The 25,182-nt window shown below is 48.1% G+C and overlaps 5 protein-coding genes across 5 annotated transcripts; 3 read left to right on the plus strand and 2 right to left on the minus strand.

Annotated features, from left to right (window-relative positions):
- Positions 1–13,777: 13,777 nt before the first annotated feature.
- ACRALDRAFT_2017984 (uncharacterized protein) lies at positions 13,778–14,681 on the plus strand (the record flags this gene model as incomplete). The annotated part of the gene is made up of 7 exons (XM_071019916.1): positions 13,778–13,836; positions 13,874–13,905; positions 13,951–14,000; positions 14,037–14,142; positions 14,174–14,243; positions 14,274–14,489; positions 14,537–14,681. 7 exons carry the CDS (start codon positions 13,778–13,780, stop codon positions 14,679–14,681), a joined length of 678 nt encoding a protein of 225 aa, XP_070878189.1.
- ACRALDRAFT_1048722 (uncharacterized protein) lies at positions 14,472–17,245 on the minus strand. The gene is made up of 4 exons (XM_071015556.1): positions 16,762–17,245; positions 15,764–16,612; positions 15,150–15,676; positions 14,472–14,995 (listed from the first exon to the last, which is right to left on the minus strand). The coding sequence occupies exons 1-4, from the start codon at positions 16,777–16,779 to the stop codon at positions 14,734–14,736; spliced, it is 1,656 nt and encodes a 551-aa protein (XP_070878190.1). The 5' UTR covers positions 16,780–17,245; the 3' UTR covers positions 14,472–14,733.
- An 825-nt stretch (positions 17,246–18,070) lies between these two features.
- ACRALDRAFT_2026536 (uncharacterized protein) lies at positions 18,071–19,085 on the plus strand (the record flags this gene model as incomplete). Its single annotated transcript, XM_071020396.1, has 2 exons — positions 18,071–18,203; positions 18,322–19,085. The coding sequence occupies 2 exons, from the start codon at positions 18,071–18,073 to the stop codon at positions 19,083–19,085; spliced, it is 897 nt and encodes a 298-aa protein (XP_070878191.1).
- Positions 19,086–19,759: 674 nt separating this feature from the next.
- Positions 19,760–22,330, minus strand: ACRALDRAFT_1092717 (uncharacterized protein; the record flags this gene model as incomplete). Its single annotated transcript, XM_071019626.1, has 12 exons — positions 22,147–22,330; positions 21,704–22,084; positions 21,484–21,605; positions 21,359–21,439; positions 21,094–21,244; positions 20,423–21,063; positions 20,375–20,393; positions 20,289–20,347; positions 20,171–20,232; positions 19,978–20,119; positions 19,889–19,924; positions 19,760–19,836 (listed from the first exon to the last, which is right to left on the minus strand). The coding sequence occupies exons 2-12, from the start codon at positions 21,796–21,798 to the stop codon at positions 19,760–19,762; spliced, it is 1,485 nt and encodes a 494-aa protein (XP_070878192.1). The 5' UTR covers positions 21,799–22,084; positions 22,147–22,330.
- An 859-nt stretch (positions 22,331–23,189) lies between these two features.
- ACRALDRAFT_2099142 (uncharacterized protein) lies at positions 23,190–24,926 on the plus strand (the record flags this gene model as incomplete). The annotated part of the gene is made up of 3 exons (XM_071022929.1): positions 23,190–23,445; positions 23,590–23,895; positions 23,983–24,926. 3 exons carry the CDS (start codon positions 23,190–23,192, stop codon positions 24,924–24,926), a joined length of 1,506 nt encoding a protein of 501 aa, XP_070878193.1.
- Between the last annotated feature and the right edge of the window lie 256 nt (positions 24,927–25,182).

Raw genomic sequence — 25,182 nt, forward strand, 5'->3', positions numbered from 1 at the left:
TGCGTTCGTTCCTCAGACGTTTATTCTAGGCATCCCAGAAATACCAGGTCAATATACCTGTCAGGCATTTGTGCCCAAATGCCCCGATATCCTGTTGGGTATATTCGCGGAGCCACGTCACATACTGCTCCGAATACGGCGGTACTTCTATTGGATGTATTATAGTGTTATTTCCCCTCTTTTGCCTATATATTTGACATCGTAGACTGGTACTCTTTTATAGTCTGCAATGAAACATAAGTTACACTTCGTACGATATTAGTGTCCTGACAGTTATAAGCCCGGCGCTCTGGTAAAACGCCTCTATTCTGGTCGATCTAATAGTTATAGGCGTTATGGCCTCTCCCTCTTCTACCTCTCTTTAAAGCCCTCTTTTTAAAGCTCTTGATCGTCACGATTAAGCCTCTCTTTTCAAGCCCTGCTATTACGGATAGAGTCGTCTACTAGCCCGTCCGCCTGCCTATTATCACTAACCCCTTTAACCGCCTCTATCTATTCCTCCTCCTCCTTCTCCTACCCCTACTCTATCCAATTAACTGCCCTTCCACGCCATCACGATAACTTCGGTTATACTAACCTCCTCTAAGGACTAGCACCAGTAGTATCTGCGTGTAATAGAAGTCGCCCTCTCTAATAAGGTTACGAAGCTCGTGGATCCGGATCTTAACGATGCTAAACGTCCGTAGCGCCTTAAAAAGGTTAACCCTCCTACCGTAAGCAAAGACGAAAATTAGGATTAAAAGTATAAGCTATGGCTCTTCTCCTATAACGAATATAAGCAGGAAAAGGCCACGATAAAGGCTATACTAGACTATATCACCACCACCGTGGACCGGAGCCTCGCGGAGTCCTTCGCCGGCAAAGACGACCTAAAGGAAATCCTGTGAATCCTAAAGGCACGCCTTAAGCCCACTAACGCCGCCTAGAGGTTACTCGTTAAGCGCTATTAGGACGATTATATATAATCTATTAGGAAGATGCCTTACTAACGCTGGCTTAACGACTTCCGTAAGTTATACGAAAAGGCAAAGACGTATTAGGTTCGCGCGATTAATTCGAAGATAGACTAGCTTAACGGATTTTTAACGCGATCGGAACGATTTCCCCGGAGTAGTCGGAAGCCCGGTTTTCTATGATATTAGCGGAAGAAGACGAAGACGATTTACCGGATATCGAGAGCGTCGTTAATAAATATACTACCTGGTTATATTATAGGCACCCTCTACGTTTAGATCGGAAGCCGGGATCGTTATTATTCTATATAGCTATATTCCTAGGAAAAGATAAAGAAGGTTAGTAACCGGATCGTTAATCGGATCAAAAGGATCGTTAATAGGGTTAGGGTACTAAAAGGGAATTTATCTACGATTACCGTATAGCCCGGAAGACCCGCACCTACTATAAGCTAATTTAGACCTGCCTGAATATTAACCCGGCCCGGAGAGGGAAGAACTTTAAGCTATCTAAGGAAACAGAAGAACGTTATAACCGGATTATCGCTAGCTAGGATAACGATTATCGAAAGAGGTTCTAGAGTAACCTTAAAAAGGACGCCGAAAGTAAGGGAAATAAGGGTTAATAGAAGTCACCCTCGAAAGACCCTTCTAAGGATTTATCTAATTTCGTGGCCACCGGGGGCGCCGGTTCTTCGGACTCGGATTCGGATAATAGAACCGGATCGTACGGTATATACAGCTTTTTATTAACCGGAGCCGCAGATAGACCCTTTAAAAACGAGCTATTAGTTAATTCCGGCACTATAAGGCATATCACTAATAAGCGTTACCTTCTAGAAGACTACCGGCCCGCGGAAAAGCTCGTAACGTTCGATACCAGTAAAGGAGAGTCGGATCCGGTTACCGGATTCGGGACTATAAGGCTATAAGTTAAAGATCGGGATCGTCAGCCTTATACGCTGATTTTAAAGGATATAGCGTATATCGAGGGATATCCTATAACCCTTATATCAGCCCTCCGATTACTTCTAACAGGATCGCTTATTACCGGCAGATAGGCGTTAGAAATCAAGGAAAAAGGTAGGACCGTTACCCTGCCTTTAAAGAACATAGGAGGGCAGTTTGCCCTTAAACCCACGGAATAATAACAGAGCTTTTTCAATAGCTCGAGAGCCCCGATTATAAGCGTCGCCGACGCTCGTTTATAGCACAAGCAGCTAGGCCACGTAAGCGCCAAAGCCCTTAAATATATCATGACCGCCTATATAGGCGGCACCGTCTCTAGAGGAGGGGACGATTTTCCCCTTATAATAGAGTGCGAGAGCTGCTCCGGCAGTAAGGCCCGGAGACTAATATCACGGCGCACTCCTAACCACCGGCCTACACGCCCTTAGCAGCGTGTAGATATCGATATCTTCTCTAACGACGAATCCTTTAACGGGCTTATAAAGCTGATGCTATACCACTGCCCCTATACGCACTTTATCGTGGGGGACTTCCTAAAGGACCTTAAGTCAGCTTTTCTATCGGTAACGTCCTTCGAGCTGCGTACGGTAAGGCAGTATCACTGCCCTATTATAGTGATACGCCTAGACAATAAACGAGCCCTTCAGAGCAACCTTAATAACTGGGCGTACGCCAGAGGGATCCTGATCGAGAGGTCGTTACCTAATACGGCCGTATAGAACGCCGGAGCGGAACGCCACGGGGCTATTATATACGCTATAGCCCGGGCCCTCGCTATCGCCTCCGGCTTCTAGTAGGATATATGGCCGGAGATTATAGCCGCCGCGATATATCTATATAATCTGATTCCACGCCGGGACCTTGGGTAAAAGTCGCCGAAGGGTTATATGGATAAGTGGGTTAATAAGATAGGTATCGAGCGTATTACTAGCACCCCTCTGATCGGTCACCTAAAGAGGTACGGTTACCGTGCCTATCTATTAACTGCTAACTATTAACGTGGGCGCCGGAAGAACAAGAAGCTCGCGGAGAGGGCTTATATCGGTTATCTGATCGGTTACGAAAGCACTAATATTTATCGGATTTAGGTGCCAGAGCTTAGGAGGGTCCTGCGTATAAGAGATGTTAGCTTTAACGAAAAGATCCTGTATAAGGATCGCGATATAGATCCACCTATAGTAATAGAGCTTTTTAAAGAGCTTAACCTGCCTAACGTTAATAATGCCGAAAAGGATACCCTAAAGACCGTTAGTATAATACCGGTATACGATTAGTTTATAGTAATGCAGCAGAATACGATAATGGAGTCGTTCCAGGATATTAGAAGGCCGGAGCAGCTTAAAGTAATTAAAAGAGCTATAGCTATTAAAGCAGTTAAAGAGGTTGAACAGGAAGAGGTTGAAGCAGTAGCTGTTAAAGCAACAGAAAATTCGACTCCCTCGCCTAATTCTAGGGGGGTGGATAAGTCATAGCGATCGCAGCCGCCTAAAACGGCAGCTATAGTGGCTACCCGGGTTGCTCCTTCCACTATAGCAGCCACTACCGCCCGAGCTCAGGGCTCTACCACCACAACGGCCACAATTACTGCTATAATTACCTCTAAAACCTCTTCCAAAACCTCTCCTAAAACAACGCCCTCTTCTTTAACGCCCTCTTCTTTTTCCCCTCCTATAATAACGCCTCTAGCTTCACGTTAATCAACGCCTACAGCAGCTATTCCACCAGCTACTACTACAACAGCTACCCACTAACCAGCACCTCCGGGCGAGCCTCTAGCTCCTATAACGTCAGTAGCAACCGCCGCTGCCTCTAACGATTCCTCCGATAATTCCGATAATAATAACTTAGATAAAGATTCCTCCGATTCCGACGACTCTAACGATACTATTACGCCTAACGCCAGCGCCGCCGCCGGCATCACCACGGCTATAGGTTTATTATCCCCTGATTAGTTAGTTCTAGAGGATAAGATAACGGCTACTGCCACGGCTACCGCAACGGCAGCCCCGGGCCCTTCTACCACAACCACTCCTGCGGCAGCTGCTTAATAGCTGCCTCCGCCGGCTAGCTCCTTAACGCCGGCTGGCCCTCTATCTTTAACTACCGCCATGGCGGGTGCCCTATTTTTAGCGCCGGCTACCACGCCGGCAGCCTCCTCTTGGCCGCAACGTAACCGCCGGCCACCGTAACGATACGCCGACTCTGCCTTCCTCTATCTTAACCGCTTTGATATACCGAAGAAGCCGCTATTACGCTATAATATACCCGAAAAGCCGTCTAATTAGAGCCAGATAATACGGTTACTATATAAAACCTTGTGGGTTATAGCCGCCTCTAAAGAGGTGCAGGCTCTTGTTAAGATAGGCACCTTTAAAGCTATTAAGCTATCGTTTTCTACCCTTCCGAGCCGCCCTTTAGATCTAATATAGGTATTTAAATATAAGGTTAATCTATCCGGCTACGTTACTAAATTCAAGGCACGCCTTTATATTCGTGGTGATTAATAGCCTTAAAATCACCTTAACGCCTACGCCTCCACCCTGGCCGGCAGGACCTTTAAAACTCTTATGGCTATTACTACCCACTTCGATCTAGAGACCCGCTAACTTAATGCCGTTAACGCGTTTACGAACGCCCGGCTTAATAAAGAGGTCTACGTTAGAGACCCGCCGGGATAGAATATCTTATAAGCCGCTTTATATATCACTAATAAGGCCGGATTAGAACCGTTTTTGAGTCTCCCACGCCCCTCGAACCGTGGGATCAACCGGCTACGCCGGGCCCTATATAGCCTACGTCGTTCCCCTAAGCTATGGCATCAGGAGCTCTCTTCCATTTTAGGCAAGTACGGTCTTACGTAGTTAAAGGAGGACGATTACGTCTTTAGAAGCGACAAGCTGCTTATATTCTTCTACGTTAACGATATCGTACTATTATACCGTAAGGATCACGTTAACGCCGCTAAAGATCTTATTAAGCAGCTGCAGGAGCGGTTCTAGGTCCGAGATTTAGGTCCTATTAAGTGGTTCCTTAGTATCAGGGTTATAAGGGATCGTTAATATCGAAAGCTATAGTTATCCCTTAATAACTATATTACCGAAAAGATTAAGGCGTTAAATATCGTTACTAGCAGGAGGGTCACTACGCCGCTTACCTTTCCGGATATATTAGAACCGAATAGCTCGTAGGCGTTAGAAGACTTTATCCACTTATATCTATAAAAGGTTAGATCGATTAACTACGCCGCCTATTAAACGAGGCCGGATATCGTAAAGGCTGCTTCCAGATTAGCCGAATTCGCCACTAATCCATCCGGTTAGTATTATAAAGCCGCTAACAGGTGCCTTAAGTACCTCGACTTAACGAGGTCCCTCTGCCTATCCTTTAGGCCACGGGATTCCGATAAAACCCTAGCTAAATACGCCCTCTTTTATACAAGCGACGCCGCCTTTAGAGACGATCGTAAGACTCGGTACAGCTCCTAGGGATACATAACCATGCTTTTTAAAGGACCTATAGACTAGAAGGCGAATAAGCAAACGAGCGTTATTATATTCAGTACAGAGGCAGAGCTCATAGCTCTTAGCGCCGCCGCCCGGCAGTATATCGCGACGCTGCGTTTAATAAAGGATCTAACGTTAACCTTTAAGGTTAACCCTATCACTATCTACTACGACAACAATCAGACCCGTCAGCTGCTAGAGAGCCCCCGGCCGCAGGTGACCTCGAAGTTAAAGCATCTGGATATATAGGCTCTATGGATCTAATAGATCGTTTAATAAGGCGCGGTTAAGATTAATTGGATCGCTACTAATAAGATAGTCAGCGATAGGATAACGAAGGCGTTACCTCCGCAAAAGCACGCTACGTTCGTTAAGATACTTAGGATAGAAAAGAGCCCTGCCGGCTTAGTTTAAGCGGATCGGTTACCACCGCCTTAATAGCGGTTAGATCGACTACCATCGACTTAACGGTGGTTTGGATTAGATTACGATCGCGATTACGATCGTCAGATTGACTACAATTATATAACAATTATCACGTTGTTTTTAAGGTTAATTTAACCACTGTTTTGGGATCACAACAAGGCACGAGCTGTTCAACAAGCCATTAACCTTTGGATTGATATCTAGGCTCAAATACCCTAGATTTTTAAGCTTCAATTCAATCAGAACCGTCAGGATCAATCCTGCGGCTCTAGGGGGGTGTGTCAGGCATTTATGCCCAAATGCCCCGATATCCTGTTAGGTACATTCGCAGAGCCACGTCACACACTGCTCCGAATACGGCCGTACTTCTATTAGATGTATCACAGTGTCATTTCCCCTCTTTTGCCTATATATTTAACATCGTAGACTGGTACTCTTTCATAGTCTGCAATGAAACACAAGTCACACTTCGTACGATATTAGTGTCCTGACTGTCACATGACTAAATGGGTTATGTAAATACAGTTGCACTGGTACGGCTACGCAGCGCGGATTTGGGACTCCGAGCTCCTAGGCTATTAGCCACTAGAGCTGGTATGGCTTATGGATAAAACAGGCTACTAGAAGGGGATTCCTATTGGTTGTATTTAGCCGAGGCATAGCCTATATATAGCTCAGCCTCCTACGAGCCTGAGGTATAGAATTAAGGCAATCTATCGTATCTTTATAGCTCGGTTCGGTTAATCATAGCTTCTTATCATAGTTATAAGCCCGGGTGGTAGCAGTATACCAGTAACTTCCACTGATCGTAAAGACCGTTCCGAGTTATAATTCCTTCGTCTCTTTCCTATATTTATTTTATCCCCTATCCACTTCTATTATATATCACCTGCTCCTTTACACCTACACCTCGCTTACTTTTCCGTTTTTAAGCACTATGGCCTATACCCTGGAGATCGACTACGCGGTTAACGCTTCGGATATGCCTAAGCTTATATACTCGAATTATTAGATCGACTAATACTCTATAGTTAGAGGCGCGGCTCGCACGCTGGAAATATAGTATATAATCGATCCGGATAAGCCTAATCAGTCTAACGATATCCTGCCAGAGCTTAATCCTATTTCCGAGCACAAGATCCGCGAGCGTCTTACGACCCATAGCGGCGAAGTCGTTAAGTAACTATCCGATAATAAGGTCGAAGCAGCTCTGCTTAGGGCACTATAGTCCTCGGATTTAAAGAGAAAGGAATACTAACCCCTTACTAGGAAGCTCGAAATAATCCTGTCTCTAATCCGGAAGATTAGTAACGTCGCCGGTTTCGAGATAGCTGTCTCTAAAGCTATCTCGGTAACGCGGGCAGAGCCGCTTATATCCACGGTCCGCGAGGGTCGCTACACTATTCGCTAGCTGCTTAAAGCTCTTAAGGACGCCTACGCTCCTAGCAAGCTCGCTATCCTATCGACTATCCAGAACGATTACCGATCTATTCTACGCGACGCCTAACGCGGAAATACTAAGCCGGAGGCTTAGTACGAAGCTTAGATCCGTTAATTATCGCGCGCCAGAAACTATAGATAGAAGGAGGTAAACAAGATTTTAGTAATCCGCGAGTTTATGCTAGCTATATATCGCTTTACGCCCTAGTAGTCCTCTACTAAGCTACTCGAATTAGGCGATTATCGTAGGAAGAATATCTAGCCAGAGATCCTTGATTATAGCTAGTCCTTTATCGATTTTATCTACGATTCGAAGTCGAACGCCTATAGCGGCTTAGCAGTGTATACTATACTCGGCGGCTATTCCGATTAACTAAAGGATAGCGGATAAGGGGGTCGGCGGTCCTACGAATACCCCTATTAGCGCTTATACCGTTAGAAGCCTATGTATTATAACTATTTAAAATACGCGCTTACCGGTAGCTGCCTAGACCCGAAGGTCGAGCTGGATAAGGCCCGGTACGATAAGATCCGAGTAGAATACTAGAAGTTATGCTAGAAGCAGCTCCGTGAAAACTAAGTAAAGTTAGGCTAGACCGCTAGAGCGGATTTATCGAAAAGCAGTAACTCTCCCACCTATCCAGGTTATATCGTCGCGGTCACTTTAGATCCCGATATAATCTACGGAGAGCACTAAGCTACGCAGGTTTTCACTATTATAACGCCTAGCTTATATCCGCTCTCGAAGAGCACCTTGCTTAATAACTACGGAGCTACCTATCTAGTAAACTCGCTTAACCTCCTCGAGCCTAGTACGTTCATCCTATCTAACGGCGAATATATCAAGGCCGGCACGACTTTCTTTCCGATCTTAGGCTATAGTACCCGAGTACTATAAGGGATTTTTAATAGCGCTAGAGGAGCTCCGAAGGTGGATTTAACGCTAAAAAAGGTGGCTGTTATTAAAGGGTTTTACACGAATATAGTCTCTAAGGCTCTGCTATAAAGGGTTAGGATTTAGGTCTAAGGGTACGATTACTCCCTACGCTACGGGACTCCTAAAAAGAGCGAGATTTTATTAAAGATAAGCCGTCGATATAACCTTACCTTCCTTAAATATAAGCCCCTTTCTTCGTACTTCTTTTCTTCCCGTTTAGGCCCTAAAAGCTAGGGGGTGATACCGATCCGTATAGACCCTATCCAGCTACTCGTGGTAGTAGCTTACCGACTAGGGCCACGCTTTCGTCCCTTTTACGACCCCCTACGTCCCCGTATCGATATCAAGAATCTATAGTATCTAAGGGCAGGTTATCTTAGCCTAGAGGCGCTCCGCGCGCTGGTTAGGAACGCCCGAAACGTATAGATTTCTAGAACCGAGCGGTATAACTATAAGACCTGCAGGACGACCTACTAAACTCGGGTTATCTTACGCCGGAAGTTAGAGAATCGCTTACCACGCCCCTTTTAGCGCGTCCTATAGGATATTAGGGACTTTCCGAGCGGCTATAACGGAGATAGGTGGGCCGTTTTCCTTAGGGATAAATATAGCGGTTAGACCTTCGTTATAACGTTACCGTCCAGGATAGTAGACGAGGTATTCCGCGTTCTTTTTAGCTTCGAGAGGTGGGTTAAGAGATAGTTCCAGGTTACGATTTATAAACTACGCTCCGATAATAAGCCTAGCCTACTATCTTTAGGTAAAAAGTCGTGTTATAGGCACTAGAGCGGAGTGGAGGGCATAGACCTAGAAACGACCCCCCCTTATACTCACGAACCGAACGGCGGTATCGAACGCCTTATTAAGGAGATTACGGATAAAATAAACGCTATGCTTAACGGCGCTGGTCTCCTAGCAAAGATATAGCCGGAAGCGTTAAAAGCAGTAGTATACTTATATAATATAAGCCCGTCGTAGCGGCTTAAATAGAAATCCCTAGTCGAATTCCTTTATATCTGGTTTAGGTATAAAGCTCCGATTCCGATTAAAGAGTATACTACCGACCTGCGCCCGGATTAGAGCGGCGTCCACGCCTACGGGTACCGCGTATATCTATTAATCCGCGATAAGGAGGCAGGTAAAGATAAAAGGAGATTTAAGGTTAGCCCTAGGGCCTATATCGGGTATCTTATAGGCTACGTAGCTTATAATATCTACCGGATTTAGGTTCTGCTACTAGATAAGGTGATTTCTATACGTAATATAAGTTTTAATAAGCAGATCTTCTATAAGTAAAATATAGAAAGCTCGGAGGCGCTGCCTATAAGGGAGACTTCTAAGTAGATCGTGTAAATTAAGGAAGAAGACTTATTAGATAATTACTGGATCTCGTAAATAGACCCTTCTAGTATTTCCGAGTCTTATTCTACAAGCTCGGGGGTAGCAGACACGTATATATAAGCAGCTCTATCCGGAAAATAAAGCGACTTAGCTACTATTAAGAGTAGTATATTATTTTTTACCGCTTAGTATACACCGACCCAGTTTAGTCTTTAGACCCCTCGACCTTCCCCGGAACCAGTATAATTCTAGGAAATCGAAAGCAGCTTATCTATAGCTACGGCGATCGGTTCTGACTTTTCCGAGGTCCTAATCCTATAGGCTCCTACAGTCCCGGCGCCGTACACGTTAGACCCAGGCCTTTCTCCCGAACCTTATCCGGATAGTCACGACCCGGAACCAGCTCTTAAACCGACTTTAGAGCTAGACTTATAGGTTCACGGGCCTTATCTCCCTAATAAGGCAGTATCTAAGCCGAGTCAGGGATAGGAGGAGAGCCTAACCCTAACCCCTTTAACTAAGTTAATTACCTCTATAGCACCGAAGCCTATATACACCCTAAAACGGCGGGCGGCGCCTTAGCCGCCGCTAAGTGGTCCCCCGCGTAGAAGTTCCAGAATCGCGTAACTAAGGGCTAAGGGTAAAGCTATAAGGATAAATCCATAGACTTATACGATAAAACCAGATAAGGATCCAGTCCTCGCGGGATAATAGTATTTTTTTACCTTTCTAATACCTAATCAGCTCGGAGAGGAAATCATAGCTAATCCCGCTAGCGTTCTAACGCTTTATTTAGTGTTTTTAGCGGCTACTAAGGGTAAATAGGCAGAGACTTCTTCCTTTTTATTAAAGCCTAAAAGCGATAACCCTATATATCGCGATAACCTTAAGACTCCGCTAAGGCACTAAAAAGACCTTTACTTATATCCTATAGGCTTATAATTTAAAGAAGCAGCTTATCGGGAAGTGAATAAGCTACTCGAAAAGAAGACGTGGCGAGAGATCCCACGGAACCAGGCCACTACGAGGCTAATTCCCCTAATATAGGTATTTATATACGTTTTCGATAAGGAGGGTATTTTAAAGCGATATAAATCGCGCCTTATTATTCAAGGAGACTTATAGGTAAGCTCTATAATCGAGGGCACCTATACTACCACGCTCGCTTCTTGGTCTTTCCGCGTAGTAGTGGCTTTAATAGTATAGTTTAATCTAGAAATTAAGCAGTTCGACGTCGTTAACGCTTTTATTAACGCCGAAAAAAGTAAAGACGGCGAGCCTATTATCTATTAGTTACCGGATAGCTTTAAGAAGCCCGAGACTAGCTTAGAGCTCGATAAAGCCTTATACGGCCTACGCGATTCTCCTCTTTTATAGTATAAGGACCTTACTACTATACTCGAATCTATTAGTTTAGTTTATAGTAAGGAAGAACCATACCTATTCTTTTTAAAAGCTCGCGATACCTTCGTGGTGTTCTTTATAAACGATATTCTATTCCTTTACTATTAGGACCGCCTATACGCAGCTCTTATAGCTATTAAGGGATTAAAAGATAAATATAAGCTCTCTAAGAAAGGGGACGTAGAGTGGTTTCTTAGTATACGTATTATCTAAGACCGACCTAACTAAAAGATCTTCTTATCGTATAAGTTATATATAAAAAAGATCGTAGCTCGTTTTAACTAAGCAGATCGGAATATATATCCTAGTATACTAATCCCTGCTATAGAGCTTATAAAGCGGGAGGACCAGGCTATACTATAGGAGATTAAGGCTTTTTAGGAGAAGGTTAGCTCGTTACTCTATATAGTAGTGATACTACGGCTAGACGTCGCGTTTTCTGCTTCCTCGCTCTCTAGGTTCTTAACTAACCCGTCGAAAGAGTATTAAAACGCCGTGGAATAAGCTATTCGTTACTTATACGTAACACGGGACTTAATAATCCAGTACGGCACGGATTTAAGCTACGTAACGTAGGCTATAGTGATTATAAGCGACGTATCCTTCGCTAACGACCTCGAAACCCGGCGTTCCTTATAAGGCTATCTCGTTAGCCTATTCGGCGGTTTAGTGGTTTAGAAAGCCTTAAGATAATCGACTATCACGACTTCTTTAACAGAAGCTAAGCTGCTCGCTTTACAGGAAACTACGAAAGAGACTATAAGCTTAAAATAGCTGTTTATAGAAATACGGTTTAACCCCGGGACCCCCTAGGAGATAGCCTACGATAACTGCTAGACGATTCGACTTATAGTAGAAGAGCGCGCCCGAATTAAGACCAGGCTTCGTTACGTTAATATTCAAAGCTTATAAATACGTTAAGAGTATAAAAAGGGAGCTTTTTAAATCATCTACTTACTAACCGCCGAGATACCGGTAAATAGGCTCACGAAGGCCCTTAGTCGTTAAAAGTTTAAGTAATTTAAAGTATATCTTAACCTAGTTAGCGGGCGATAATTAGGAATTCAGAGTAGCGTAGTAACGGATAGGATTTTATTAGCTAAAGCCGGAATAGATAACTAAACCACTCTAATAATACTTAAATAATAATATTATAACCTCCCTCGATAATAATATTATTACCTTTAGGGGCACCCTTAATAATAACGGCCTTATCGGCCCGCGCCTCCTCTCTACTAGCTTAGTTCTGCTTATTTAGAGTAAAGGGGGTGACACTACGGGAGGCCCCGCTAACCCGGCTTTTATAAGCCTCGTCCACTATACTAAAAATATCCTTAATAGCGGTTATTAAATAGTATTTAATCCTCTTTTTAGGATTAGCACTAGCGGCCGCTACTATACCGGCTCCTAGAGCGATAGGAGCCTAGTAGGCCGGCTTAAAAATCTCGGGATACTCGGGGCACTTAAATAAATCCTAGAATAAGCGTAGGGCTAGGCGTAGACGGTTAAGAAGCTATAAAAGTCAGAAGATAGCTTCTTAACTATAGTCCAGGAGCGAACTTATAGTATTATTAACGCTAATATTAACCTCTTTAGCCACCTCCTTCTCGGCGATAGCAGCGCGGCGGGCTATAAGGACTATAACCGAGGGGCTATGCTTATTAGCTTCTGCTTAGCTCTATTCGATAAAATAACGCTTACTATAGGTGGTATTTATGCCCGCCTAAGAAACACTTCTCGTAGCGCTTAGTGATACTATATACGGAGACACACCGAATAAATTTATCACGGCCGGCGATCCAGGCCTTAACACACCCTTTATAGGGCGTATTAAACTTTTCTCCTACAAAGTCAGGAGGGGGGTTCTTAGCCGAAAATCGCTCCTTAGGAGCGGTTACCGAGCTGCTAGAGCCCTCGGCGGCGATATCGGGGTTAGCGGCGGCGGTGGAGGTAGCGGCGGCGGAGGAGTCGGCGGCGGCGGCGGTATTAATAGTATCTTTAGCGGCCTTACGGGTATTCTTCTATAGCTTAATTAGTAAAAAGCACTCGACTCTCCTATTAACGATTAACTTACTTTAACGGGCTTAGAGACCCGACCTAACTTAACGGTAGTATTCTTAGTAGCCTTTTTAGCCGGGGCATTATTCTTCTTAGGAGCCTATCCCTATTAGCACTTACATAGCTCTTCTAACCGTTTTCGAGCTCGGCTTACTATAGCGAGAGAATAGAATAAAAAAATAAGAGCTAGGGAAGTGAAAAAATAAAGAAATATCGTTAAAAACCGTTAAAAATCGTTAATAAGAAGGTTATTTAACTAAAAGAACTCGATTTCGGCCGCCGGGCTACGAAAATTATATATAACGAGCCGCCTACTAACCTCTAGCTTATATTACTCTTAGGTTACTATTCTAGGCTGCCTATTTACTTTATTCTAATTATCCCTTTCTATTTCTTTTATATTATTTTTATATCTCTTTTAAACCTATTTTCCTTTATAGTTTTCTATTAAACGGCTCTTTAAAGCTATTTTGACTATAGTATAATTCCAGCCTAGGCATATTCCGAGTGTTTTTAAATAAACAGCTCGAAATAGGGGGTGTGTTATATAACTAAATGGGTTATATAAATATAGTTGCACTGGTACGGCTACGCAGCGCGGATTTAGGACTCCGAGCTCCTAGGCTATTAGCTACTAGAGCTAGTATGGCTTATGGATAAAACAGGCTACTGGAAGGGGATTCCTATTGGTTATATTTAGCCAAGGCACAGCCTATATATAGCTTAGCCTCCTATAAGCCTAAGGTATGGAATCAAGGCAATCTATCGTATCTCTACAGCTCGGTTCGGTTGATCACAGCTTCTTGTCACACTGATAATACCTTTTATGGCGTGTGGCTCAGGTTTACACCTATTAAGTGCATTTTTTGCATTTGTGTGACTTAAGCAGAACTATGTTACTATGTACACCACGAATCAGCGCCTAGAATCAAAACGTCTGAGCTTGCTGAGATAAACCATAACCGCCTAGTCTGGCTAATTAAACCCCTAGGACGTACACTGTAGCGGAAGATTTCCGCCTTCACCCCCACGCACGCATCAGGGCCCACCCCCACTTCGGAGACCTTTCCACGAGGGACACCGTCAATATCAAACGACTTCGCATATAATAGTGGATAGTGCGGTACCTTGCCATATTTCAGCTTATTTCGTTCGCTCAGTGTACATCGGTATGTGCGCAAACCACTCGTACTTCGTATATCCCGGCTTCAAGTGCAGGTGCTGGCCAGAGTCAAAGCAAAGTCCCCCAAGTAGCCAAGCAACGAGCCTGGAAGATGGAAAACGGTGTTCATGGTGGTCTCCGGAAGTGAATAAGACGACATCATGGCGCAAGAAAGAGGATTTGTTTCAGTTTACATACAGACATCGATCAAACCTGCGTCACCCGCTGCCGATCATTTCGCGAACCCACCGCCTAGTCAACCTTAAGCTGTCGCAGGAAGCATGGATAGATATCATGTAAGACCTCTTTAACTTTATGAGGACTTGACAAACATGGTACATAGAATGAGACGCGAAAACTGGTATGAAGTACAGGAGCAGCTCGATTGGAATTGCGGCCGCAAATATCAAAAATACATCCCTCATGCGCATTCCGGCAAACAGGGTAAAGAGCATCCGAACGCCAATACTTCCTTGAAGCCCCCATAATTCCTACAAGGAGCGGCAAGCTGCCAAGGTAAAGAAATTTCAAGGAAACATTTCAATGCTGTTCCGGTAACACCAGGTTCCCCGCATCCACAATGATCTGCTCGTCGATGCGACTTTCAATGTCGCCGTATTCGAGCCTCTTCCAAGTCCGGATTCGTGCTTGATTCATGTCGACGTCGAACAGGCGTACGCGACGGTGATAGCCGCCGTACCCTGCGTAGCCGCCAAAGCCAGCACCTCCCCCGTAACACATCCACAGCGCGGGTTTCTGGTCCTCGTTGGTGGAGAGAGAACAATAATCGTTGACGTGATCGCTGGAAAGTGGGTCAGTCCTGTTGTGACTCTTGCAACGATTTGGCCGGCACGCCAACACAGTACCCAGCGAATCAAGGAAGGTCAAGTTGCGGGTTGGAAGCAACGGGAATGGGATTTTTCTGGAGAGACAGCGGAAGAGGGATGGGAACTTACTGTCCGCAGCTGACCATGAGGACGCCCTGCTCTACCAGAGCGTCGCGAAATCCCGAGTTGAAGTTAGGTGCCGTCACGGCCTCGCGCCAGTCACCCTTGATGTAGTTGTCAGAGTCACGATATTCCGGGAGCGGAATATGAATAAAGGCCAGGTCCATGTGCGTGTGCGTATAGTCTTTGTGGTTCTTCTTGAGCTTATTTGCCGTATTCTTGAACCACTCAATCTGGCTCGGCTTAATCCAGTCGTAGCCGCGGTATACGCGCTCGTTGGGCGAGTAGGCATGCGAATCGAGAAAATATAACGTCAGAGCCGAGTGACCCGACTTCCCACGGGCGAGGACTTCGATGTAGTAGTTGCCGACGCCATCGATGTCGTCCGGGCCTGCGCGGGAAAGAGAATACGGCAGAGATTCGAGGATGGCCATCTGGGCCCCGCGCGAGAGAGAGCCCTCATCGTCGTGGTTGCCAAAGATGGCGGCATAGGGTATCTTGCGCTTAATCAGGATCTGGGCGATCTTGAAGATGGCCTGTCACGGGCCAGTCAGCATAATCAGTCCTCAAAGAAAAAGGAGAAATCTCAAAACACATATCCAACACAGATAGGTGTCACGTACCGATTGTGCGTCAGGTGCCGTCTCCCCGTTGACTTGGTCACCCGTCAAAACGACCAGATTGGGCTTCTCTTCGTCAAGAATTCTGCTCACAAACTCGAGCGTCCTCGGATCAGCTTCGCATTCGCCGCCGTTGTAGCTGTCGGGGATGGCATCGCGGCATCTCCCGACGCCGGTGCTCAGATGGAGATCAGCGATCTGCATGATCCTGAACTTCCCATTATCGGGGATGCGCGGCTGGGGCTTTATTGGGACCTTCTGGATACCGCGCCGGATAGTGACATACGGCGCCAGGACATCGTCAGCCCCGGACAGGAGCAGAGGTGTCCCCCCGACCATTGACCAGCCGTCGCGGGCCTCGGCGGCGTCATCGCCAAACAAGACGTCGACCGAGGTGACCGTTTCTTTGGAATCGCCCAGTCTGTGATTGGATGTTCGTTTCACCCAGAGGCCAAGCGGCCGGGCTTCCCATCTCTCCTCCTCGCTGCCTTGGACGCCTGCGTTGGTCGGGTCCAGCCTCCCCACCGAGACATCGAGTACGATCTTATCATCCGCAAGCAAATCCTCCTCTTTTTTACGGGCGACGTGTAAATAAGCGTGGCTGGCCCATTTCTTCCCAAGGTAAAGGTCCTTTTCGATACGCTGCCATTTATCAGGGTCTAGTTTACACGAGGCGAACGGATTCATGGCCGAGCAATGCGCAATGGTGACGTCGGTGACTATCAAGCCATGGTTGTGTTGGGGCATGTAGCTGTGGATGACATTGGGGAGGACTCGGAACTTGCGGTCGAGGAAAACGATGAAGAAGAAGCTGCAGACGCTGGCGACCGCGAGCTGGAAGAGGGCGCGGACCTATCATGATGGAAAGGGGTCAGTTTTCTAGGCTCGAACTATGAAGGACCCGGCACACACGAGAAGAGACTGGGATAGTCCAGTTCTTGGTGGCGATTACCAGACTCTAGGATGCAATACGTCGGAGCCAAAAAAAAAAAAAAACTCACAATGCGTCGTGTAATCATTTTGGAAATCCGTGGTTATATTAAGCGGCTTCTCAGCAGATGGTCGATGAAACTGTTTCGCATTCGACGCAAATTCGCAAAGAGAACACGGCCTACTAGGAAGCCACCTGGGATGTGGCCCAAGCAGAGGAGGTGACCGCGAGACGAGGTAGTCAAGGTTGAGAGCAGCCGACTCGAAAGAGCCCGTGTCGCTCTGAAGCCTGGACCTAGGCCATCTACGTAGATGCCGTTACGGTGGAGCGATACCACGAGAGGATCAACTGGTTCGTAGTCGTGGTTGTGGCCGTGGTCAACGTCCTGGTTATTTTCAAGTCGCGAAAAATGCTATGTACTGGGAACACTCCGTCCAAGAGAAGTCGGCGAGGCTGACGAGATAGAACTTGGAGATGCGGACTATGTAATCAAGAACGCAGAGAAATCGAGACTGGAGAGTAAGAGACAAAGTTTTCGGGTGTCGTTGCTAAAACATTGTCCAACACTTGGCAGTATCAAGTGCAAGACGGTCCGGTCCCATGGGCGATGCTTTGCGCGATGTACCTAGGTAGTTACTCCATAATTACCAGGTACCTAGGTACCTAGAGGTAGCAGTCGAGAACCTTTTTCTCATGGCACATGTGGGCCAACTGGAACCTCCCTTGCTCTTGCTCCGCTCTAGCTCGATAAAAACGACCGTCCGGGGAAGTCGCTTCCTTGGCTCTGCTTCTTTGAAGACACCTGTGCGCCCATGTTAAGTTACCTACCTACAGGTATTATAAATCGGACCTGATCAGTGAATAAAATTACTTGGATACCACATCATGCTTTGTACTTTGATTGTTCTGGATGTCCTACAAAGTAGGTATTTGGCTAACACAGGTACCTAGGTAAATTGACTCTTCACTTTGCTTAGTCACGTACCTTGCCTGAGGTGCCTTACATCATTCAATTCTTATTGTTGGTCCGTGCCCTGCTGTCCATCCCTCTGAATTACGCGCTTCCACGTCCACTTCTACGAAGTTGCCGTACACCTTGGCAAGTGCTCTCTTTACCCTGCGGACCCCCGTGTCAAGCTGACGAAGAATCCTCCTCTCTAATCTTCCTTCTCGCTCGTTGTCTTCTTCTTCTATTTGTATTGTCAAACTTCGCTGTATTGATTCCCATTTATATCTTGTCCCCATTACACTATCCGTCGCTCTCAATACTCTCACCTTTCTGCCATCCGCTTGACGCATCAACTCGGATTTCTTCTCTTCGACATCCTACCAACACAGCCAACAGACCCAACCACCAACACGGATCTCATCATATCGCAATGGCCGACTACAATTCCATGAAGGTGCCCGAGCTCAAGAAGCTTCTGCAGGGCCGAAATCTGTCGGTTACGGGTAACAAGGCCGACTTAATCGCTCGCCTCATCGAGAACGACAAGGAGAATGCGCCGCCCTGTATGTCGCGTCATGTTTTTTTTTGTTTCTTCCTTCCAGCCTCATACCCGCCTAGGGCTGGCTTCCGATAGCGCCGGGTTTGTCGACTAATGAAATGCATGAAAATCATGCGCCACAGCTGCCCCTGAACCTGCGCCAGCCACGACAGACGCGAACGATGAGATAAACTGGTCCGAGGACGAGGAATCGGCCCCTTCCAAGGCTGCACCTGCCGCCACCGAAGCCGCTGCTCCTGTGCCCGCCAACGAACCAGCGACCGCACAGAATTCCGAGCCCGCGCCGGTTTCAGTGCCCGCACCGGCCGCGACCGAAACGACATCTGACCCTGCCACCGACGCTCCAGTACTTGCGAGCAATGATGCCGCCGGCGCCGCCGAGCTGCCCAAGGCGGCTGAGGCTGAGGCTGAGGCTGGGACTGAAGCCGAAGCCGAAGCCGAGAAGCCCAAGGAGGACTTTGCTCTGCATCTCGATGCGACCGACGCGTCGGAGGAAGCTCGAAAGCGCGCCGAACGCGCCAAGCGCTTCGGTATTGCCAACGATCCCGTCGATGAGGAGGCCAAACTGAAGGCCGAGCGTGCCAAGCGCTTTGGCATCGATGCTAGCGACTTGGCCAGCAGCCTCGACTCGGCGCTACCAGAGCGCAGGCCGAAGCGAGGCCGTGGTGGAGACGGCGAACAGGATGCCCGGGATTCCAAGCGACGCGATCATGGTGGGCGAAATGGCCGGAGAGGTCGGGGCTTCAAAGGCGGCCGCGGCCGTCAGCAAGGCGGAGGAAATTCAGGCGGAGATGGTCCCAGGAAGCAGGGCGGTGGAATCGCAATGGATGCCGCCGAGAAAGCCAAGTTGGAGGCTCGCGCGAAACGCTTCGCTGCTGCCTCCTAGGTCACCGCGGGCGGTGGCCGCCCCACGTTTTCCGTCATCTCTGGCCGCACGCAAGGGTAACAGAGGGGAAACACGGTGGCCGATTGCTGATGACATGGTCGAAGGGGATGATATATTTTTAATGCGGGTGTAACCCTCCTGAGGGATATATCCGATGGATCGGCGTTCAGGTTCTCCCCGCGACCCGGGAGTACGACATTTTGTCGAGGCACAGGCAGACACGATAACATCAATCAGAAATACGATGGCGGCGAGATTCCTATCAGACCCAAGTTTGCTACAAATATCCAGAGGCGACCCACGGTTTTCTCCCCCGTCCTCCCCTGGGCAGAATCACAAGTGCGCGACAAGACAGCTTTTCTCCGCCTCGATACCATAAGACGGACACTGCCTCGACCTACTCCTGTCGCTGTACCCACTTTCTTTGTTCCCGCGGCGCGCAAATTCTCAGTAGTGGCTGTCCTGGCTCCTTTTCAAGTGCGTCTCTACCTACACACTCTCTGGGCTCAAGATGCGTCTGGATACACTTGATTGCAGTGGTCTTTTGTTTCATCCTCAAAACACGCCACCATCGTGTGGTCATAGGAACGTCGCGGCATCAGGGGAAGAAGAAAAAGAAAAGAATTGACATACGCACCCAGTACCTGGTAACCTTTCTTTTGCCATCCCTTTTGTCATCGGAAGAGAACTACAAGACTCGACAGAGCGATGTGTCTTGTCGATAGCAAGGTACTCAACACCCGGTTGACGACTAGGGAGACGCAGCGTGATGTTTCGATAGGAGGAGGGTAGTAGAGCCCCACGAGCCCCATGTGCAATGGTCTTTTTTTGCAATCTACCCAGCGTCGTGAGACAGAGATGCAGTGTCATTTATAGAGACGTTGAGACCTACACTTGAATTCGGCCGCAACGTTTACCATTGTGCAGAATAGAAGCTTTTTGAGCTGCCCTTGGTAGAGTACACCGCGACGGTAGGAGGCATGCATGCTTAGAGGTGAGTCACCAGCGCCGCGTGCCCGTCGCATTTCGGAATGCTGACATGGGACACAAGGCAGCGTTGCGCAAGGTAGACGGTGCCTAGACACGCAAAGAACATGGAGAAAATAGCAATGATACCACATAACATGGCCCAGATTCATGGAATACGCTATGGACCGAAAGCAGAACAAGGACACTAACATAGCTAAGAACACAACTGAACACCAAATCTCTCCATGTCTCTCATTACCCTCTCCTTATTCCGCGTCTTCACCATCGTGCCACTCTCCTTCAGTCCCATTCACGAAAACGCTCCATCGGCCACGGCCCCTGGGACATGCGGCACAATGGTGGTGCACTTTTGCCGCGGTCCTTGAGAGGTGGGTTCACCCCAACTCGAACCTCACTCGGACCCGGGGTCGGATCAGTGGCGCGTCGGCTGGTCGGGATGCATTCCGTCTTCTGGAGGACTTCATCAGGGACCTCTGTGATTGCGACTTCCTTGATCCTGCCTTCCCTGACGGCCCTTCGATGGACGCAGTCTCGGCAATTCGCATTCGCGGGGCAGCCGTGACTCGGTATGATCCTGCCGGTGGGAAGAACAAACACGTCCGTGTTCACTGTATCGAGCCAATGGTCGGCGCTGAAGCTGAGATTCTTCAAGTCCCCAATGATCCTCTTTTTACAGGGAATCCGGTGGCAGACTGTCTTCTCATAACCAATAAGATGGTATTCGCCTTGGTGGTCCTTTATGTATCTCGGATGCAAGAAACGACAGTCGCTATTACGATTGCAGCGCCCCAGGATGAAATGCTTGCAATGGCCATTGACCCGGTCGAAGCCGTGTCTCTGACGACATCTCTGGGGAGGCTCGGGAGGCATATTAACTGGGGAACGACGGTATGTGTTCGAAGTTTGATAACGAGTGCTTGAGGTCGCGCGAATGATGTTGGTGTAGGTGGATAGTAGAATGATGTTGGTGTAAGTGGATACTGGAACACTGGCCTAGGTATGAAGAACTGATGGGCACGAATATGGCGATGGACGGGTGGGATGATGGATGAGGGGAGAGGGAAGGGCGGATATAAATAAGGAGCGAGGGCGGCCAGACGTCGCCCAGAGGAAGATGCGGGCAGGATAGGACTGAACCATGCGAAGAGAGTTCATGACGAGGGGCCTATCTTGTCGTTGTTCCGACTGTATTGATATTAAACTACGCGGGGGCTGTCGAAGTGAAACCTAAGATATCAGCAAGGGAAGGCGGGGATATAAGAGGAGTTCAAGATGAGGTAGACAAGATGTGCTAAAGTTCGCGGTGGTGTACATGGGAAGGAGTGAGAGGGGCTTGCTGGGGCGAAAGCCATGAAACATATCAGCTCAGCATGTGGGAATAGAAGCTCTGTCCGGCGCCTTATACAACTTTGATGAGACCGCCCAGTGATCCGAGAAACGAAAGGCACCTGTGACCTGGGCCGAGGACTTCCCAGGATGGTGCGCGTCAAAGTTCGGGTGGGGATAGTTTGAATATGGGTTTCTCGAGAACTGACGACCGTCACGTTTAGAAGAGGAACAGGGAGGGTTGGGCGATAAGTGTTACGAAGTTTTATTGGTTTCTCTGTGAGAAGATGGGAGAAGCCCACGGTGCAGAGTTACGGAGGCGGGCTGTGTAAGATGTCGACTGTGCTCCCATCAGTCCAATAGACGAAGCACCATCTTGACGAACAATGAATGCCATACTATCCTATCCGCCCGCTTCTTCTTCTGCGTAAGGACGCAGGGGCATCTGGTGTTGGCTTCTATGGATCCCACTTGGTCGGGGATGAGTATCCAAGAAAACTACCAACATCAACCTGGCCTGCTCCAATCTACGGATCAACTCAGTCAATCCTACGAAGCCAGAGTTCTTAATCGCGGAATTCGCATAAGGTAGTCGTTGCGCGCACGCGAGTCACCTCACCCTACCCACTTTCAGCGCCCCTTTCTCCTTTGGGCCGTTGCTCGCGTTAATCCATGTCGCCAACCTACACATATATAAGCCACCGAGCATCTCTCAGCCCTATAACTTGGTAAAGTAGGTACGAACCCAAACAACTGCCTGAGGCATTCCCCATCCCCCCATGTATCCTTATGTCTGCATTAGACTCGGGGAAAAGGCGAGCAAGCGAATACAAGCACGTCTCCTTAGGCACGCGGTTGAAGTCCTTCAACCGGGAGTTTCAACCGGCCGGCCTGGTTTGATGTGATGATTACCTAGAGCGATGTTATTGTTTGAAACTAGGTAGAGTAAGTGGATGTACCTACGTACGATTAAAAGCTCGTGACATCCTGTATAATTACCAATATAATACTTAGGTAATAAACCTTATTTTCTATTAGTGGGTCCTATAGAAGAGGTTAGGAAAATTGTACTTCGTAAGGACTTAGGTAAGCCTTGTGGCAAGGCCCGTTCTACACTAAAGTGGAATTTACGTGCTAAATAGTACAACGTACTACATATCCCTTATTCGTACATGCTCCCTACCTACCTAGGTAGCAAGTTTGAGTACAACTACTTTCATGCTGACCAGCTCATGATGACGTACAATGTACCAACATAGTGGAGAGAAGTCATTAATAAGCAAACCATGTCCTATCATATGCATTAAAGTCAGCCTGGACCTTATGCATATATAAAACATCTTCTATACAAACATTAATGAAGTAACGAGAAGGCGGGACGGGCTACCAGTCTCCACCTTTGACGCCCATTCCATCGTCCGTTCCCGGTCCAAGCAACAACCGTCGTCACACTGAACCTCTTTGACGTCGACTACCCATCTTCCATTCTGATCTTCCATCGTTTTCCTCTAATTCTTTGGTTCCTCGACTCGTTGAACAGTTTCCCATTCCCTACAAACGACTCCTTTGATTCTCCGTTTCGTCGTTATCGTTAGCCAGTTTAGCAAACACGCAACGAATGCCACGCTTACGGCGGTGACGCCAGCCGTCTTCCCTCGCTTCACCTTGCAACAACCAGACCCGGCAGGTATCGGTGTCGAATCCTCGCCACATCGTTTCGCGTCCGCCCTCATTTCATTTCGTTTCTTTTCTATTGCGTCTCATCCACCATCACAAGCTCTGCTCAACATGGCGCCCACCCCTCCAAAATCAGCTCTGAACGGCGTCATCATCGGTCTCCTCTCCTCATTCGGCTCAGCGATTCTCCTCGCCATCATCTTCCTTGTCATCTACTTCCTCCGATACACAAACACTGGTCGAATCTTCCTTGACCGCATAGGACGCCCGGGAGAATACGATGACGAACAGGCGTTCGCGCGCGAGGAGGCCGAGGCACTCGAGACCATGGACGACCTCCAGCGGACCGAGTACCTGCGAGCCAAGGGTAAAGTCAATCCTCATTTTATGTTCCCTTCCTCTCTGTTTTGCCCGTCGATTTTTTTTCTCGAAGGAAAAGCGAACGAAACGAAGGGTCATCCACTTTATATGACCAGTTCTATTGCTGACGATGTCCATGTCGATTCTCCAGCCTTCATTGCTGCCAACCCCCCCGAATCCCTTCAGACCGATATCTCTCTTTCCCAATACCTCGCCATCCAAGAAAAAGGAGTTTCGGCTTGGGAATTCGAACCCGAGCTGGAAATCGCAAACTGCTTCGTCGAAGGTCGGACAGAGATCGAATTCTTCGATTCTGATTGCACCGTCTTGAGCAATCTCCCCGTACCGAAGCAAAACGAGGTCTACTACTGGGAAGCCAAGATATTTGATAAGCCGGAGAACACGCTGCTGAGCATCGGAATGGCCACCAAACCCTATCCTTTATTCCGGCTTCCAGGTATGTTGTCAAATGATTGACTCCGTATGCCCGCCCACGCTGCCGGGCGGCTTCTACGATGGTATGGCTGACCTGAGTGTCGCACAGGATATCACAAGTACTCTGTCGCCTACATGTCGACAGGCCATCGCCGCTTCAATCAACCCTTTAACCCGACACCTTATGCACCCGCTTATGTCCAGGGCGACGTTATAGGCGTGGGCTACCGACCACGGACCGGAAGCATCTTCTTCACTCGCAACGGCAGGAAGTTGGAGGACGTGGTACATGGTTTCAAATCTCACAACTTCTTCCCGGCGGTGGGTGCGAATGGCCCCTGCAGCGTTCACGTCAACTTTGGCCAAGCCGGATTCGTCTTCATCGAGGCCAATGTCAAGAAATGGGGCCTCGCCCCGATGACCGGTAGCCTGGCGCCCCCTCCACCTTACGGCTCCGAGCAGGGCGACATACTCTTGGAAGCAGGCCGGAAGGACGGATACTCGGGCAGTAGTAGCCACGCCGTTCAGACTCACCGCGTTCCCTCCCAGTCTGTTCAGTCTTCCCGGGACGCCGCCGGGCAGACGTTGAGTGCAGCACACGGTCATGCGCGAACGAGGAGTGGCAACTTCAGGGTATTACCCCCCAGGAGCCCCGGCCCCACCACCAGCTCGACTGACATCTCACTGGCGCACTTTGTCCCCACCGACGATGGAGGCGAGTCCAGCAGCAACGCGCCTGCAGTCCATTCCCGACAGAACGAACAAGCGGCTGGCTTGGGCATGCAGGACGCGCTCAACCCACCTCCCGAGTACACCAGTCCGGAGCAATCGGAAGCAGGAAGTCGCCGCAACAGCACCGATAGCGACAACGCTCCCCTCATCCGAGTGGTCAACAGGAGCCGTGGGAGTTCGGCGGCTGCTGCCACCGGCCCCTCCCACCCGCCGATACCCAGTTACAGCGACGCTATCAGGGACGGGGCCGGGAATGCGTTGGGCAACAGGCCTGGGATCAGCCGTCACATTTCTCGATCTCGATCGCACAGCGCTCAATGAAGAAAAACCTGAGACACCATTTACGGAGAGCGGCGAAGGCGAGCCGTCACGGCATCGCGGGCCCCCCACGAGACGCGTATACCAACCACAATTGACGGCGTAAAGCAAGCAAGTAATTTGGAGTTGCCAGAAGAATTGATTGATATCACCGGGCCATCATGTACTTCGGACCGGGTCTTCATTACACCAAGGCGAACTGGAGTTGAGACTCTTTCTTCGGGTTATTTTCGGGTGGCTCCTGTCCCTTTGATTTCGG

The sequence above is a fragment of the Sodiomyces alcalophilus genome (assembly GCF_042370955.1).
Source record: "Sodiomyces alcalophilus JCM 7366 unplaced genomic scaffold ACRALscaffold_2, whole genome shotgun sequence".
Taxonomy (NCBI): domain Eukaryota; kingdom Fungi; phylum Ascomycota; class Sordariomycetes; order Glomerellales; family Plectosphaerellaceae; genus Sodiomyces; species Sodiomyces alcalophilus.

What these genes read in the sequence shown, in the direction of transcription:
- ACRALDRAFT_1048722 (XM_071015556.1), bottom strand. An exon ending in CGGCACCTGACGCACAATCG is followed by an intron (nt 15,677 to 15,763) that starts GTACGTGACACC and finishes GGCCCGTGACAG; the next exon opens with GCCATCTTCAAGATCGCCCA. An exon ending in CTCATGGTCAGCTGCGGACA is followed by an intron (nt 14,996 to 15,149) that starts GTAAGTTCCCAT and finishes CCCACTTTCCAG; the next exon opens with CGATCACGTCAACGATTATT.